Source organism: Gossypium hirsutum, chromosome D10, assembly GCF_007990345.1.
Source record: "Gossypium hirsutum isolate 1008001.06 chromosome D10, Gossypium_hirsutum_v2.1, whole genome shotgun sequence".
Classification (NCBI taxonomy): domain Eukaryota; kingdom Viridiplantae; phylum Streptophyta; class Magnoliopsida; order Malvales; family Malvaceae; genus Gossypium; species Gossypium hirsutum.
The window spans coordinates 12047003-12067200 of NC_053446.1; the positions used below are offsets into that span (position 1 = coordinate 12047003).

General features: G+C 34.1%; 1 protein-coding gene across 2 annotated transcripts; it reads right to left on the reverse strand.

The window, feature by feature from the left end:
• Positions 1 to 252: 252 nt before the first annotated feature.
• Positions 253 to 4338, reverse strand: LOC107914278 (mitogen-activated protein kinase 7-like). 2 transcript variants are annotated; one of them, XM_016843147.2, is made up of 3 exons: positions 2826 to 4338; positions 2289 to 2724; positions 253 to 1198 (listed from the first exon to the last, which is right to left on the reverse strand). In XM_016843147.2, the coding sequence occupies exons 2-3, from the start codon at positions 2709 to 2711 to the stop codon at positions 515 to 517; spliced, it is 1107 nt and encodes a 368-aa protein (XP_016698636.1). In that variant the 5' UTR covers positions 2712 to 2724; positions 2826 to 4338; the 3' UTR covers positions 253 to 514.
• Positions 4339 to 20198: the final 15860 nt, after the last annotated feature.

Genomic DNA, 20198 nt, shown 5'->3' on the forward strand with positions numbered 1-20198 from the left:
AATTAGATTTCTACTTTATTTATACTTCTTATGCCTATAAATAAAACTTTGAAGAAGCTTTGTAAATATTCCGATTAATCAATAAAATATATTCTCTCAACCGAGTTAACTCAACTAAAGATTTTATTAATAATATAGATATTGAAAAATAATAATTATAATTTCGTAAATCTTCGTCAATATGAATCAGTATAAAATTAATAAGAATGATATCACTTCTGAATATCACAGTTACAAACTAGAAATCTAAAATAAGAGGCAAATTTGTTGTTTATTGTGTTCCCCATTGTTTTTCCATAACAAGATTATATAGAAGTCCCACGGAAAAGCATAAATATTTACAAGTTACACAACCCGAAGTTCGCTACAACCAAATCATAAACTAATAAACAAGAATGTTAAAAGTAAAACAAAATCTGGGTACCACCAGAATTCTCAACATTGTTCATTGAGTTCAATCGATAAATATCAGTTCCGAAAATACATTACAACAAAGCAGCGAAAACAATGTTACCTAAGCATTGGCAGATACAGCCTCTGGGTGATAGTGAAGCATTTCACTCCACATCATCTCCCTGATCATCGATTCTCCCATGTTCTCATCTATCTCAAGATCAATTGGGACTTGAGCAGGTGGATTGCACCTTGGATCATACAGCCCTAACAGGTATGGATGTAGGAGTGCTTCTGTGACGGTGATTCTCTTTGATGGGTCGAAAACAAGCATCCTTTGCAACAAATCTATGGCTAATGGATCGGCTTGTGGGTATAAAAGGGAAAAGTGGGTGCCCCTAGAGTACGGAAGTGACTTGATGTACCGTCGAGCTTTGGGATTATCAATAAACTGAATGTTGGCCTCTTGTTGACTTCCGAGAACATTGATAATCAGCTTAAGCTGGTTGAGGCATTCCGTTCCAGGAAAGATTGGTTTCCGACCAAGAATCTCCGCAAAGATGCATCCTACCGACCAAACATCAATGGAGGTCCCATAATTATCACAACAGAGTAGGAGCTCAGGTGCACGGTACCAGCGGGTGACAACATACTCTGTCATGAATTGTTCGTTGCCTCTGCTGGTTCGAGCCAGCCCAAAATCACATATCTTCAGGTCACAGTTTGCATTGACAAGAAGGTTCCCGGGCTTCAAATCTCGGTGAAGGATGTTTGCCGAGTGGAGGTACTTCAGCCCTCGTAGCAACTAAAATATATACTAAATGTTAAGTCACAACCAGACTAATGCTTAGCAGAAAACAGAAGTTAGAGACTCATTCACAACTTTATATGGAACTAAGTTTTCTTACGCGTAGCAATGCAATATAGATTTAATATTACTCGAGATGAGACAGTCAAGAAAGTTTCTGTATCTTGTAGGTATTGCTGATAAGCAGCAGATGTTTCAGACTTTTCTTTTATGAAGAAACATATCCCTATCCCGATATTAAGTTGTCAACCAGAACACGAAGAAGAGAGTATCAAGGAAAGAGTACTATACTGGCACGGAGTGAACCAGGAAAGGCATTTAGAATGGCACATGAGATGGAAATAGAATTTAGCTTTTACTCATGATATTCTGCATGATATTGTGTTGAGGTTCACCGAATTACATATGCAAACAAAGAAGCAACACAATTTTCTAACCTTACATTATCATCACCAGATACCTACCCTACAATGTCCAAAACAGAAATCAGTCCATAATTATTTACTGAAGCAATTAGGAACACAACCAGAAAAATGCTACACGGAAGGATCAACTGTACACTATTGTTTGCCGTTTTGCAAGGAAACCAGACCAAATGAACCCTTGTTAAGAGCTGAAAAGGGAAGGGAAGAGGACGAGGAGGATACACAAATGAATCGATGAACACCGCATGATCTTGTATCTTAACAAATCTACTAACTACTTTCCACTAGTAAAAATTGTTGTAATTAGCCTAATAACTGGTAGCCTTCTGTTTTTTGCAACCAGACGAGAACAAAGCTCATCAAAGCCTAAACCCAAGAATTCACAGTAATTCAGTATCAATGGGCAGCTATTAACACTAACTAGACATTTTACAGTGTAAAGGTCCTGCAAAATGGGAAAATCAAGGTCTAATGAACCATTTCAAGTAACCTTAAAACCAGTATGCAAACTCATCGAACTCAATATGCATCTAAATCCAGAATTACCATCTAGAATTGATGAATATTTATAAGACCCAAATTACTATATATACTTGACATACAAATTCATAACAAAGCGCCAAACATTATAAAGCACAGAAAGATTTCAACACCATATGTACCTGAAAAATAAAATACTTGCAATGATCATTAGAAAGCGGCTGAGGAGACTTGATAATCTGATGCAAATCGGTGTCCATAAGCTCATAAACCAAATAAACATCCTTAAAACCGATTCTCTGAATTGGCATCATAACATCTTTCAAAGCTATCACGTTCTCGTGTCGAATGTGTCTGAGAAGTTTCAGTTCCCTCAAAGTTCTCAAAGCATCAACACGGTTCTCGAACACGTTGTTGATCTTCTTTATAGCCACTTTCTCGTTGGTTTCCCTGTTGATTGCAGAGCAAACTATGCCGTATGCACCTCTTCCTATAGGCTTGATTGGAACATATTTGGTGTCGATCTCGAAAAGGGTTTGCCACATTGAATAGTAATGCTTTCCTTTTGGCTTCACTCCATTTGGTGGCTCCACAAGCGTCGCCATTTTGGGGAAATTCCTAGGGGGGAAAAAAAGAACATAAAAAATCAAAATTTAACCCTCCCAAAAGGGAAATAAAAAAGGAAAAGAAATAAAGGGCTTTTTAGAATCAATTCTTACTTGCTTTGATCTTTTCTAAATAAGCTTCTTCACTTTTTTTTTCTCCTTTCCCCTAGAGAGTAGATTTGAAAAACCCAAACTTTCAAATTATTCCTCTGTAAAATTCCAAACTTTGGTCTTCATTTCTTCCAAAGAAAAAAAAAACCCCCATTTTTTTTTACCCTTTTCTTCAATCTCTAAACCAGCTTCAAATTCAAAACTTTGAGATCATTCCACCACTAAAAAAAGAAAAAAAGAAAAAAAGTTCCTTTCATTTGTGTTCCCTAGAAATAAAAGTTGGGTCTTTATGCAGAACTCTTATCCAAAAAAAAGGTAAGGTGATCTGATCTAATCTGATACAGAATTTCCGATCAGACCAAAGATGCAAGAGAGAGAAAAGAAGAGATAGATAAAAGAAAGCATGTAGAGGAAAGGGAAGGGACAACGACATGACGCCCACATGGCATTCACCTTGAGGCAAAAATGACAGCTATGTGTTTTGGTTTGGGGTTTTAGGAAATATCACTATAAATCTCTCTTTCTTTCTCTCTCTTCATGCCTCTTAACAATTTTCCAACTTTTTTCTTCTTCTTTTTCTCCAGATGATTTGCACTTTAGCTTGCTTAAGGATTGCCAAGCAAGGCATAAAACTTTAAACTTACTTGTTCTCTTCTCTAAATTTCCACCATTTTGAGGCAAAGTAACAGAAAAGATTTTACCTTTAGATATTTTCTAGTCCGAAACCTCTTTGTGAAAAATAATTTTTATTTATTTTATTTAGAATTTAAAACTTTATTTAAGAGTTTTAAATAATTTGATAATAAGAACAGTTCAAAAAGTAGGTTTCTTTTTTCAAAGAATAGTTGGATATATATAAGACCTATTAATAATTTTCTACATGGTTTTTTTTTTTGGGTATTAAAAAAAGTAGTCTATGCTGAGAAGCACCGACTAAAACAGTACAATTGATCTCATATTAGATCCACCAGCCAAGTCCTCTAATAATATGGTTCTAATTTCAGCAGGGGGACCATCTAAGATCTCCATATTGAAACCACCTTCTTGCGGCCTTTTAGATAAAAAAATCTGCAGCTCTTTCCGAAAGAGATGGCAGAACTGAACTTCCCACGGACGCCAGCAGAGTTCGTCAATGCTTCTAATAACGGGACAGCTGCTAATAGAAATTCCTGCACCGTTCAAAACCGTAATAGCTGAAAGATTGTCTGATTCCACAGTCACTCTTCGACAGCCTCTTTGCCATGCCAACCATAGTACTGGGTGAGTTTGGATGGGCGGTGCGTTTATTTGTGGTTAGTGTAAAAACAGCGGTGGTGGTGAGATTAGATACTGTAGTGATACTGTAACGTGAGACAAAAAGTAAGCTAAACGCACTGCACCACACCCAATCGCCGATCCAAACCCACCCTAAATTGTAGTTGTTGTATCTGTCGTGGTTGCGGTTGTGATTGCAGATGATGCGGACTGTAATGCGTAATGACTGTCGCGGACGTAATTTATTTATCAAAAATCACAATATTTTTAAAATATTATTTTTACATATTTTGCAATTATATTTTAATATTATAACATTAATATACTATTTTATATGTTTTATTTTAAAAAATATATAATTTTATAGATAAAAATTCATTGAAAATAAATATGAACTATACAAATATTATCATACTAAATAATTGATAATAATAACCAAAATTTTAATGAGTAACATATAAATAGTCTCATATTAGAAAAAAACATATAAATATTCTCATATTTTAACATGAAAAAGTTCATTTTACATAACTTAAAAAATACATAGATACAAATATGAAAACTTCATTTTTTACAATTCATCACCAAACTGAATGGTGTGGAGGATCTAAAGCATCTCCATTTTCATCACTGCCTTGGTTTTGATCCCTTCCCATCTCATGTGAAAAAAACATCACATTGTGTGCACCATAAGATGCATCATTCATAGGAAACATGTGGTATGGTAAATGGTAACCAATAAATCCATAGCTTGAATTTTGTTCAAAGAGAGGTGGATAATATGCATTTGGTTGGTAAGAACCCTAAAATGATTCACTCATTTCATTATCATTTGTAGCTAAACTATGTGATGATGAACTTGCAAATGAATCATGAAAGTGTTCTCTCATCCTCCCATAAGTTCTATCACCCCTATCTCTTCTATTTTGTAAACTAATTGATGCATTTGTTTCATACAAACCTAGATTAGCAACATAAGGATATCTGGTCACACCTTGGTCTCTATGAAAATTACTAGAATAAATGTGGTCATGTGTTGTTTAGTATGCACCTTCATTATTGCCACCGGGATCATCACCATCATCACCACTTGACGTCAATAGTTGAACACTTTCTTCATTAGATGGAGCAGGTGAAATGTCATTCATATCTTCACCTTGAGGTTCTTCATCAGTTTCATTAAGTAACTCTTCATGCAACCATGAAAAATTTTGTTCACTCTCAAGCGTAGCATCTTCTCTTTCTTCAATCCATGCATTTAATGGATCTTCCTCTTCAAAGATATTATTAAGATTGATCGGATTAAAGCTCATTTCCAACTCTTGTGCACTTTTTCTTTGCATGTGTCTTAGCTTCAACCTCATATTATAATGCACATAAACTAATTTTTGAAGCTTTCTATGCTTGAGCCTATTTATCTTCTTTGTATGGATCAAACTAAAAGTACTCTAATTACGCTCACAATTTGAAGATGAAGTTGTTTGACTCAAAACTTTGATAGCAATGCGTTAAAGTTGAGGTGCACAACTTCCATAATTAATCCACCATTTAGCTTAAAAAAACATAAATAATATGATAAAATTCATAAATTATTCATAAATATATCTTCATTATCTACAAAACTATAGAGGTGAAATTCTTTTTTACCGGGATTAGTCTTCAGAATTACAGCTTGGGCTAGCAGTGTTCCAAAAGAATCTATTTATCTCAATATAACAACAACTAAAAATAAATGAATTAATAGTTAAAACATGATAATTTGTAAGTTTCTTTAAAAATTTAATTATATAAATACATACCTAGTTCATTGCCAAAACTTGATCATTCATGTTAGGCTTAATCCTTTGAATAACATTTCTAACCCCATTAATAGTTTCATTAAGCACATCACTTGTGGAATTGCCTCCATATAGAAATTGCAGATTTAAGAAATATCCTATACAAAAAATAATATAATAAATATCTAAACAAAATACTTCGCAATCTAAAAAGTTAAAAGTTTTACGACGTACCAGCAGAATGTAAATCACTATGAAGTTGATTACTCCATCTTCTATAAATTATTTCCCAATATTTCTTGTAATAGAGACAATCTCTTTGAATCACCAACTTTGCTCAATCCATAGCTTCATAAATAAAACCCATAGTCGGTTTTTCATCACCATCACACATCCTTAATACTTTAACCAACGGTTCTCAGATCTTTAGGACATTAATAGCCTTTTTCCAAAACTGGCTGGAGTTAATGACTTCCATCATGTCTAATCTAGCTAGTTTTCTTGCATATGTAGACCTTCTCCATTCTAAAGAAGTCACCATTTCTTTTAATGCTTGTTTGCTTCTAACAATACTCTCAAAAGTAATGAAATTGGTAGCAAATCTAGTAATCCGAGGTCGCAAAAGTTCTCTTCCCTGGGTATATCTCTTCATATAATTAATCGTCCATGTATGATTGTGTATGAAAGAAGTTATCTTTTTTGCTTCATCTATGACCCTTCTCACACTTTTTTTTGTTACCACTTTCTTCCAAAATAAGATCCAAGCAATAAGCAAAACATGCTGACCAATACAAGTGCCTTCTCTTTTGTATCAACATTTTACCGCCGGTTTTGATCGCTGCTTTATTATTCGTAACAAATTGAAAAATAAATTCTTCACCAATTTCATCTACTATTTTATCCATTATATTAAAATAATGCTCAGCAGTACGAGAGGTAACACTGCTAGCATCAATTGACTTTTTAAAAATAATACCTCTAGGACTATAAATCAAGAAATTGATTATATGTTGATTTCTAGTTCCTTTCCATCCATCACACATAATGGTCACACCTCTTTCTTCCCAGATAGGCTTAAAGGCATACACCTATTCTTGTATTTCCTTATACTCTTCTTCCAAATACACTCCTGTCACCTCATAAGGTGAATGACCCTTAACTGTTTTTCCAACTTCAGCTGTAACTTGAAGTACATGCTATAGAAATGGTGACTCTGCAATTCTTGCAAGTAAAGCTTCATTCAATATTAACTTTGACATTGTTTTCCTCAACTTTGCTTTTGCATTTTTCAAGAAGCTTGTAGTGAGTTTTGGTTGCTTTGAATTTTTTGATCTTTCAAGAACAGGATCCATATTTGTTAATCTAGCTCTAGGAAAGTTAAAATTAGTCCACTGATGTTCCCTCCCACTTCTTTCAGAATTATGGATACTGAATGATCTACTAAATACTTGAGTTTCAGAACTACTACCTCCCCAGTTTCATAAATTGAATCTTGACCAGTTCTTGCTCTTCGATGTTGTCTTTCTTCCCATTCAATTTTGGATCTTATACTCTCACATCTTGTAATAGTTAACTCCTTATCATCAGCATCACTATCACCATAATCTCTATGATCTCCTAATCTTATTCTTTCTTCCAATTCTTCTTTCCTCCTCTGCTTCACAATTTTTTCATTATGATATTTATTAAGCTGTTGAGCAATGTTTTTTCTAACTTCTGTCAAGACATTTGGAAAAGGTGCTACATTCTTTTCTTTTCTTTTTTGCTGCCAAATGCTCTTTCAACCGTGTTATTCCTCCTTTGATGACTCTTTCACAAAATTTGCATTTGACATTATTACAACCATCTTCAACAGGTTCTCCCCACCTCCAACCATAATCATCACTAGGAGCTTCACCTTATTTACTTCTCGAACATGGCATTTTTTATAGCTGCACATAAATCATTATTATTCATTACATGAGATCAAACCAGATAATAAAATATTCAAAAATAAAATAATAATTATAAAACTTAAAACTAATAATAAAAAAATTCAAAAAATGAAACATAAATCATAATGCTTATAACTAACACCACAAAATGATTCACAAAAATACCCTATAAACAACTTTGTAACTAAATGCCTCTAACTCTATTGTATCTTTTATTTAGTTCTTTCAACTTTCATGTAATAAACTAAGATAAATAGATTTTTTAAACTAAGTAATAAACCCTAAATTAGTTGCCTATACTAATCAACTGCAATTAATAAAATAACAATAATTTCATATCATACCTGTTGTAATAACCATAGAGTTAAGAACAAGTCTTGAAATGGAAAAAAAAAAGAAAGGAAAGAAGTGAACTCTTGAAATGGTGGAGAAGGATAAGTGAAATTTGGAACTCAAAGTTTCTATTTGCCTCTTCCACCTGTTGATGGTTTATTTAGTGGTGTAAACTTTTTTTTTGACACATTTCAATTTTTCTTTTAAATTTGTTAACTATTTTAAGAGAAAAAGTACATGAAATAATATATATACTTATTCATTTCATACTCAATTTTTTCCCTTTTATTTGTTGAATGATTGTACCAAAAGATTCTATTGTAGTTTTTCAATTTTTTCAAATACTTCAAAACAAAATTTACACGGTTTACTTTAGCCCTTTACTTACATTTTACCCATTTCCCCCCTTTTATTTGTTGAATGATTATACCAAAAGATTCTATCACAGTTTTCCAATTTGTTCAAGCACTTCCAAAACAAAATTTACACTATTTACTTTAGTCATTTACTTACATACTACCCCTTTTTTCTGTATTTTTTGAATGATTGTGCCAAAAGATTCTATCGTAGTTTTTCAAACACTTCAAAACAAATTCTATTTACAAATTCTTTTTTTTTTTGCTCAGTCAATATTCATTTTATTATTGAAAAAAGCAACTGCAGAAATAGCAGTGCAGAAAGTCCAAAATCAAGACAATAACCAAACAACACAACGCCATTAACAGATTCTACCATTAAAATCCTTAAGTAGTCATAAATAAAGCTATAAAATTGTAAGTTGTAACACAAAACTTAAATGTAAAAGAAAAGTATGTGTATATATATCAAGTATATGTAAAAGAAATGTATGTGTATGCTATTCAAATCCTAAAATAATAAAAAATAAAGCTTTACCCGATAATCACTGCTAAGAAAAAAATGATAATAGAAATACAATTTGTTGATTTAATGTAAGTATAATGTTGGAAGTCTGTTAAATGTTCCAATGATCAAAAAATTTTCATAATGTTCCAAGGATCAAACAATGATGTTTCATAAGTTAAATATTTGTTATTATTTAACATAATTTTTTTTTCTTTTTTGCTAAGTCTAAAAATATTCGAATGTTTCATCTATGTGATTTCATATTTTGGATAATTTGAAAGTTTGTTGCGGCGTTATGGTGTTGTGGCGCAATATATTGCATGTTGTAGCGTTACGTAACAGCTTCAGACCACAAAAGTCGTGATACAATTCCCTCATCGTGTTGCATCAATATTGCGTGGCGGAGACCTTCAAAACTATTACGATGCGGCAGTTACACTGCATTGCGGCTGCAATTTAATACCATGATGCCAACGATAATCCATCAACTATACCCTAAAGCTCCGCTTGAAAGACTAGACAACATCTGATGTTCCTGCAAAAACCAAATAACCATTCCCCATTGTTATCACGGAGAATACCACCTATTAAAGCTTGCAAAAAACCAAATCGACAACACCATTCGTATTTAGTTTAGTCCATTCAAGAGGTGGTGGAGACCAACAAAAAACATGATCTTGAACCATAGAGTTATCTTTTACACTTCTTGCTTTTAATGGCTAATTTAGCCATATATACCATTTTTCTTAATTGACCAAATAGGCCTTTTCTTTTTCGTAATTTGGAGAAATAGGTTGATTTTGGAGAGAGTGTGTGAAAGCACTTCCAGTTATGCGTTTTCACACACTCTCTCCTCGACCTTTGATTTTGTAAAAGTTTTTTAAGGTTAAGGTTAGGGTTAGGGTTTTTATTTAGGAATTAGGGTTTAGTGTTTAGGATGTTAATAGTGAAATTGTGAAAGTTTATAGGTAGATTTGAGGGGCTAACGATGTGATAATACGTCTCAAAACACATACGTTTCATATGTCATACTGGGACAGGACCATTACCTTAGAAACCCATCCTATGGAGGTCAGGTTTCGGGGTGGCAGTGCTTGATATGGTTATGGGTCCAAGTCTAAGTGGAGGTCCTAGTCGGCGCCGTGATGTGATCACGGGTTCGAGTATAAGTGGGGCCTAGTTGACGGTTGTTATGCAGTAATGAGTTCAAGCTTTTTGGATACCCGCAAATGATGTCTTATATATACCATACATAAGATTGATGTTATAATCATAGGGAAAAATTCTAGTGTAATCAACGTAATTTTTTCTCTATTTCTAGGCAACTGATATCTTTAACCTTTCATTTTTATCCGAAGGCTAACATCGAGGTAGACACAACAGGGCTCTAAGGCGAAGAGTGAATGTTCCAACATAGTAGAGGTCAAACTCAGGTTGACGCAACAGCGGTTGCAGTTGTTAATGGGTTGTTTAATAACGACAACCATTTTCATGCCGAAAGGAGCATCACTTTTACTGCATTGTAACAGTCGTTGCCCGTCTGAGAGTCCTTCTGCGTCCACAGCGGTACCGACCTTCGGATAAGAAGGCAGGTTAAAGATACTGACTGTGTGGAAATGGAGAAAAGTTACACTGATTATAGGGAGAAGCCCGACAATTTTTCTCTATGATTATATAGGGAGAAGCCCCACAATTTTTCTCTATGATTATGCCCTCAAAATTTTGTATGATATTTGTAAAAAATAGAACATTGGTAATGACAATATATTGTAAAGAAAAGAGAAATAAAAATAAAGAACACACAGAATTTTTTACGTGGAAACCCTTTTAGGAAAAAAACCATGGGCAGAGGAGAAGAAAATTCACTATGTTGAATTCGAATGATTACAAGAGGAGTTTTGACTACATCGATTTATAGGTTGAAAAAACCTAATTCTAATCAAAGTCAAATATATTATGCTAATAAATGCTAAATATATTATACTCATAAATACTAAATCTTCTGCAAAGAAAATATATTTTGTTTAACTTGACTTGTAAGCAATCTTTTAGAATTTGGGCCACACAACTCTAACAATCTCCACCTTGACATGAATTCTCAACGAGCAAGTCTTCACCTCTTCCATAAAACCCCTTAAGGGTTTGACTTCAACAATGAACACCAACCAAGTCTAAACAATGTTCAAACTTGGTTATAGGAAGTGACTTAGTCATCATATCTGCAGGATTTTTGTGAGTACTAATTTTTCTCACAACAATATCACCACGAGCAATAACATCACGGACAAAATGATACTGAACATCAATGTGTTTTGTTCTCTCATGAAACATTTGATCTTTTGTCAGAAAGATGACAGTCTGGCTGTCACAAAATACGGTACTGATTTGAAGGTCTTCATTGAGTTCACTAAAGAGTCCCTTCAACCAAATGACTTCTTTACAAACCTTAGTAATCACCATGTATTCAACTTCAGTGGTATACAAAGCAACTATCGTTTGAAAAGTGGCTTTCGAACTGATTGTAGAACCTCCAATTGTAAAGACATAACCTGTGAGAGATCTTCTTCTATCAAGGTCTCCAGTAAAATCAACACCAATATACCCAATGACTCAATCTCTAGTTCTTCCAAACTGTAAGCAAACATCAGTAGTACCTCGTAAGTATCTTAAAATCTACTGAATTGCTTTCCAATTTCTTTACTGGGATTCATCATGTATCTGCTAACTGCACTGACTGCATATGATAAATCTAGATGTAGACAAACCATAGCATGCATGAGAGATCCCACCGCACTAGAGTATGGAACATGTGACATGAACTCAATTTCATCATCTGATTGTGGAGACAAAGCTAATGAACGTTTGAAATGAACTGCTAAAAGAGTACTAACAGGCTTAGCACTATACATATTGAATCTTGAAAGAACTTTCTCAATGTACCCCTTCTGAATTAGGTACAATTTACTAGCTTTTCTATCTATAAGAATTTCCATATCAAATATCTTCTTTGCTGGTCCCAAAACTTTCATCTCAAATTCTTCACTTAGTTGGGCTTTGACCTTTCTTATCTCTCCTTTATCTTTCGCTGCTATCAACATGTCATCAACATAAAGGAGTAGATACACAAAAGAACCATCACTATTTTTCTTAAAGTAAACATAGCTATCAAAGCTAATTCTTTTGAAATCATGAGAAGTCATAAAGGAATCAAACCTCTTGTACCACTGTCTTGGTGACTGTTTCAAACCGTAAAGGGACTTTTTCAGCAAGCAAACATAGTCTTTTTTTCTGAGACTGTAAAACCCTCTGGTTGTTGCATGTAAATATCCTCCTTAAGTTCTCTATGCAAAAATATAGTTTTTACATCTAACTGCTCAAGCTCCAAATCGTGCATGACCACAATACCAGGCAAAGCTCGAATAAAACTATGCTTCACAATTGGGGAAAACACATCTGTGAAGTTTACTCCTAGAATTTGACTGTAACCCTTTGCAATAAGCCTTGTTTTATATCTGGGTTCTTCAACTCCTAGAGTTTCTTCTTTCTTTTTAAACACCCATTTACAAAGAACAACCTTTTTACCTTTAGAAAGTTTCGCAAGATCCCATGTTCCTCTTATATAACAAACATCCACTTTTATGGCTCTTGGTTTGCATCTATATCTTTAGCCACATTGAAAGCATAAGAAACTAGATCAGCCTCGTCATACTTCTTTGGAGGTTTAATTTCTCTTTTAGTTCTATTTTTGGCGATAGAGTATTGTGGTGAATAAGCAACTCTATTTTGAATTTTTGTACTAAGTTGAGGAGCTGACTTTGTTGTAGATTCTGCATTAATCTAATGCTCCACTTGCTTTTGATTTTCTTTATTGGAAGAGTCTTTAAGAGATAAATTAGGTAGCATAGCAGTTTCATAAAAAACAACATCTCTGATAATCACAACTTTTCTATTTTTAGGACACCATAACTTATACCCTTTTAAACCAATTTTATAACCAAGAAAAACACATATAATGGATCTCGGTTCCAATTTTCCATTATTAATATAAGCATACGCAAGACACCCAAAGATCTTTAAATCAAAATAGTCAGCAGGATTACCAGACCATACCTCTTGTGGAGTCTTTTTCTCAATGGCAACGTGTAACACCCCTTACCCGAGACCATCGCCGGAATCGAGTACGAGATGTCATCCAATTTAACTTACCAATTCGGAGCATAAAAATTTGCTTTTAAAATTAAATTCACTGTTAACAACAAAACTATCCACCTATATGACTGTCACTAATTTAATTATAACTCAAGTTACGAGACTAAAAATTTAAATCCGTAAATTTTCTCTGAAACTAGACTCATATTCCTACTTACCATAAAATTTTAAGAATTTTTGACTTAGCCAATTAGTACAGTTTATTCATTAAAATATCCCCTGTTTCACAGCTCGACAGGTCTGACCTCTTGGCACTAAAAATAAATTATCTCATTGCACAGAATTCATATAAGGTTATTGTTTGTTTCTTTTGAAAATAGACTCACTAAGAAATCTATACATATAATTTATGACCCATAATTATTTCTGTAAAATTTATAATAATTTTCCAAAGTCAGAACAGGGGACTTCAAAAACCATTCTGACCCTGTCTCACTAAAATTAAAATATCTCAAAATACAGAATTCCTTTTCCTACATCGTTTCTTTCATATAAAAAATAGACTTGGTAAGCTTTAATTCCATATATAATTCACTCTCTAATTCCATTTCTACTATTTATGGTTATTTTTCACATTCACGTCACTGCTGCTGTCAAAGAAACTGCTTCTTTGTATTAGCTACCATTTACACATACATAATACCAAAACATAATCTTTACTAACCATTTCAATAGCTAATCTTAGCCATATCATATGAACATACTCAAAATGATTAAGACTCTATACATTCCATAGTTTAAACATTTTGAAAAGCACATAATACCGAGATGATTATGATAGTGTGATACGAGCTCCGACGATCCCCAATTCGACCAAGTTCAAATCACTATAAAACAAAGGAAAAGAAGAAAGGTGTAAGCTACTAATAGCTTAGTAAGTTACATGTAAACAATAATTACTCATTTAATAATTAACACTTTTAACAAATAACTAATCAAAACATTTCCTAACAATTTCAATCACTTACACATGCACAATCTTACCAATTCACTTGCATATACATTTTCACACTTAACCTTTATCACTTATGCTCATTCTTTTCAAATGTACCTGCATACACAATTCATTTCATATTCACTTTAACTCATTATTAATCCCGTTGAACAAAAGGAATATACACAGATACGTAGAGATTTAGCACATAAGTACAACACTGATATGTAGCCGAAGCTACCACTGTTATGTAGCCGAAACTACCACTGAAACGTAGCCGAAGCTACCACTGATCAATAACACTGGAAATGTCCACGGGCCTACTCACACAAGCTGTCAGGTGTTTGCAACACATGCTAGATCACCCAGCACCCGGGACTCACTGTAACACTGTAACACTGATCTCTAGTGACATGTCACTTGTATCCACTTCTATTCCTAAGTTCAACCGGGAATTTACACTTAACACTTTATTTTCAACACTTTTACACTTGAATAATTCATGAATAATTTTCCTTCCACATTGAATATTAATTCACATATCAAAAATAATTCACAATTTATAAAAATATAACTATTATTTACACGTAACTTACCTCGGATGCAAAACGACTATTTTTGTAATTTAGTCGATAACTTTCTCTTTTCCCCGATCACTTCCACTATTTCTTCTTTCTTGATCTATATTAACACAATTTAATACATTTTATCAATATTCCATTCAAATACAATTCATCCACAACATTTTGGCAAATTTATATTTTCCCCATAACTTTTCAAAAATTCCACTTTTGTCCCAAAGCTCGTAAAAATAAAATTCACTAAATTTTTAAATTTCAAACTTCACTAAATCATATTTCATGCTCATAACAGCCCTCAATTTCACAAAATCACAATTTTATGCACACTTTACCATCTTTCACAATTTAGCCCTTTTTCAACATTTTCATCAAAATTCATCTAGTAAAACTTGTAATTAACTCTTCAAACATTCATTATCTAACATCACTAATCAATTTACAATTATATCATGAATGGGTCAATTTTTAAACTTTAATTTGATTTAAATTAAATAGTAGAAACATGAAATTCAAGCATCAATAAGCATAAAAATACGAAAATAATTAAAAACGGGGTAAGAAATCACTTACAATTGAGCTTAGAAAAATCAAGAACCCTAGCTATGGTAACATGAAACTTTCGGTAGCAAGCTTCTGATTTTTAAGAAGATGGACACTTATTTTCTCTTTATTTTGTCTTTTCTCAATTTGGACAAAAATTTCCTTGACCCATTACTTAGATATTTTTCTAGAATTACCCTTTTGTGTCCATAACACTAATTTATGGTCTAATTGCCACATAAACACTTCCAATTTCATGCAATAATTCAATTAAGTCATTTAATCACTAATTAGACACACTTTGCATTTTTCTCGATTTAGTCCTAAAAATTCAATTAGGCACTAAATCATTAAAATTTTCTATCCATATTTTCACACAATATTTCAATCAATCAGTAACTAATAAAAATTTATAAAACAAAACTATTTCACTTCGGATTTGTGGTTACGAAACCACTATTCCGATTAGGCCCTATTTCGGGCTATCACACAATGAATGGAGATCGATTGATCAAAAAACATGCAGTAGAGGCTGCTTCAGCCCAAAAAGACTTCGGTAAGTTAGCATTCGACAACATACATTGAACTTTCTCCATGATCTTTCTGTTCATTTATTCTGCAACACTGTTTTGTTGTGGAGTATGACAAACTGTCAAGTGTCTCACGATCCTTTTTGACTTGCATAGTTCATTAAACTCATCAGGACAGAACTCTAAGCCATTGTCTGTGCGGAGGTGTTTTATTTATTTTCTCGTCTATTTTTCAATCATAGTTTTCCAAGACTTAAATGCAGAAAACACATCACTTTTTTGCTTCAGGAAGAATGCCCAAACTTTTCTAGAAAAATCATCAATAAAAGTCAACTTATAATTAGCTCCACCTCTCGAAGGCACTCTGGATGACCACCATAGATCAGAATAAATATACTCCAAAGTTCCCTTCATGTTACAATTCCTCTGGTGAATCAAACTTTCTTTTGCTTCCTAAAAACACAGTGCTCACAGAACTTTAGTTTGCAAATTCTTTGCCCATCAAGAAGTCCTCTTTTGCTCAATTCTGTCATGCCATTCTCACTTATATGCCTTAGGCGCATATGTCAAACTTTAGTAATATCATCATTTGATAAGGAAGAGAAAGCGACAGCTACATCACCAATAACAGTAGAACCCTGCAAAACCTATAACTTGACAGTCTTTATCTACCCTTTCATCACAACGAGGGAATCTTTTGAAATCTTCAAAACCCCACTTTCAACTGTGTATCTATACCTTTTTGAATCAAGAGTTCTCAATGAAATTAAATTTCTCTTCAATTTTGGAACATGTCGCATGTCACTAAGTGTTCTGACAACTCTGTCAAATATCTTAACCTTAATCGTTCCAACACCTACAAATTTACACGAAGCATTATTTCCCATCAAAACAACACCTTCAGACATTATTTCGTAAGTTGTAAACCAATCTCGATTAGGACTCATGTGGAAGGTGCAGCTCGAATTAAGGATCCGCTCCTCGCTCACTTGAGAATTGTTGATAGAAGCGACTAGAAGTTCACCATCGTTGTAGTCTTTTACAACATCAGCTTCACCGAAATTTTTTTGTTGTTTTCCCTTTTGATTCGCGGCCTCCTTTTTTATCTTGTTCTGTAGCTTACAGCACTCAGATTTAATGTGCCCTTTCTTCTTGCAGAAGTTACAATTTTTACCTCTGTTTGAAGACTTCAATCTACCCTTAGATTTACCACGATGATTCCATTTCTGTGTCCTTCCACAATCATCATCAGCATTCTGATCTTGTCTCCCATGAATAATGAAACCCTCTCCCTTAGAGTCGAGTATAACCACAAGATGCTTCATCTTATCATACGAGGTTAAAGAATCATAAACCTCATCAATTGTGAGAGACTCACGGCTATATAAGATCATATCTCTAAAGGTTGAATAAGACGGGGGCAACGAACAACGTAGAATCAACCCTAAATCTTCCTTATCATACTGAACCTCCATGGCCTCCAAGATGAAGAGAATTTTTTAAACACTATTAAGTGTTCGTGCAGAGACACATCTTTCTCCAAACGATGAGCATAAAGACACTGCTTCATATGCAACTTGCTAGTTAGAGTTTTCGACATACATATTTATTCCAGCCTCTTTCATAATGCAGCGGCGGTCTTCTCCTTCATCACATCCTACAAAATTTTGTTAGACAAATGTTGATGTAATTGTGTTAACGCCTTTTGATCCTTACGCTTCTTCTCTTCATCTGTTAATGTCGAAGGCATCTTATGTATCCCTAGCAAGGCATCCTCCAGATCCATCTGTGCAAGAACTACTTGCATCTTAATCTGCCACAACGCAAATCTGGTGTTGTGATCCAACAGCGAAATTTCATACTTCAAAGACGTCATTATCGTAATTGAGATGAACAACCCAGAAGCTTTGATACCAGTTTGTAAAAGATAGAACGTCGGTAATGACAATATATTGCAAAGAAAGATAAATAAAAATAAAGAGCACACAGGTTTTTTTAAGTGGAAACCCTTTTGGGAAAAAACCAAGGACAGGGGAGAAGAAAATTCACTATGTCGAATTCAAATGATTACTAGATGAGTTTTGACTACATCTATTTATAGGTTGAAAAAACCTAATTCTAATCAAAGTCAAATATATTATGTTAATAAATGCTAAATATATTATACTCATAAATACTAAATCTTCTAGAAAGAAAATATATTTTGTTTAACTTGACTTGCAAGCAATCTCTTAGAATTTGGGTCACACAACTCTAATAATATTTATAAGGTAACATTTCTCGGTATCCAAAAATTTTGAGCTGGTGCACGTATAACGACCATCAAATGGCTCCCTTGTTATACTCCAATCCATGACCTCATAACGATTGTCGATCAAGACCTCTACGTAGACTTCCACTTGTGATCATATAAAGCAAAATCAACCCAGAACCCAACTTCCATAAGATAAGTTTTTGGTAATGACCCCATCTTGGTAGGATATATGAAATGTGTGTGTCTCGGAGCGATATTACATCACCGACGACTCAAGAATACCTCAAATAAGAAATTGTATTAGCAGTGAAGTTTGTTAACACTGAAGCAGGGAAGAAAACCTAGAGAGAGAGATTATCAAGTGGATGAATGGTGATCGGGAGAGATGATAGGTTTAGGAATGATGTAGTATGAAGCGAGAGCCCCTTTTTTATAGGCATGGAGGAGGGTGATATTGGAAAAAAATATCCCTTGGTTGAAAGTACGTTGCAAGAGAGGCGCTTTCATTGAATATCTAAAAACGGATCCTCAAGTTTTACCTGGGATTTTCGGGATTAAGGAACTTTTGTCAGAATTTTGTTGTGGTAAAAAAGCTCGTCTAGATGGGTGATATTTCCTGCTAACATGACAAGAAATCGCCCCTAGCTGGATGTGTTTTCCACTAAATACAAGGAAAACACATTTAACTAGACGCGCTTTTCTACCATGTTAGTAGGAAAGCTTGCTAGCTGGACAAGTTTTCTTACCACTACAACTAAAATTCTGACAAAAGTGCCCTGATCTTGAGAATCTTGGGTAAGATTTGAGGCATGTTTTGAAGCCCAGACCCTTTGAAGCATGCATCTGATGAAATTAGTTGATCTTTGAAACATATTTTCGAGCACAAAAGAGCCTTTCACTATTATTTGATGGAAATGCATATTTTGAAACGCATTCTGAAGCACGCCTTCCCTCTCTCATTCTTTTTTGCTATTAAACTACCGAAGTATTCAATACTTAGATTTGCAGTAATTTCGTTCTTCTTTGAAGAGTTGCACTGCGAGTGCGTTTATTATGATGTCTACAAAACATTAACGGGTAAACATTCTTCTATTTCAAGCACTGATTTCAAATTCGGTGGCCATTATTATTCACGGTATGAGCATAACCCAAACCTTGACAGTTGGACACGACATTCAACCAGTGTGTTTGATTTCAACTCCAGTGGTTTGAAATTTTGGGCGAAAGCACTTATACCGGGGGCCAACAACCTACACTGGTTGGCAATTCAGTGCAGATATGGATCATAACATAAGGTATAAAAGAACTGATGACTTACTCCTTACAATCGGGTTCGACGAGGGTACATCGAACTCTTTGGTTGAAGATGACAATGAAGATGTAGCTGAGGAAGAAGATGCAATCGAGGAAGAAAGGATAATAGATGTTGTTAATGGATCAGAATTAGACCCCTATAAAATTTGGCAATCTAGTACGGATGGTTCGAAAGTAACACTTTTTTTTAAAATTAGAGCAGGTTACAACTAAGTCAAAACCTTATGAAACTGACGATGACGATTCGAAAAATGCTCTAGATCCAGATCTACGATTTAATGCATATAAACCTTTACCCCATATGACCAACATCGGCCTTTTTGTCTAGGGTGGTTTAGAGTTCTAACAACTCCCACACAGAATACCTGGCTATGCAGGTTCATTGTCAAATGTCTGTGTATTGGAAGTTGACATGGAGTATCCCAACAGAGATGTTTTTTCTTGCTGTACTGAAACGGTATAGCTTCAAGAACGGCGTGAAATATCATGTTACAAAATCTTGTCCAGATAAATTCAAGGGAAAATGCGTAATGCATAACGGGAGGTGCAAATGAAAAATCATGGCATCTTTTTAAAAGAAGATGGGCTTGTGGATAATAAAAAGTATATAGATCCACATACTTGTGTTGCAGCAGGTGCGCGATACGATCACCCGATATCTTATATAATGTGTCATGATCGAGGTCTTTATTTTTCCCAATAACATAACTTTAACTTGTACTTTGTAGGTGTAAATGAAGGTCATCTGAGGCTAGACTCTGACATGATATCTAACATAATTCTACCTATGGTGAAAGTGGGTCTCAAGATTCTCATACTGGTGTTGATTGCCAATATAGGTAGCCAATACG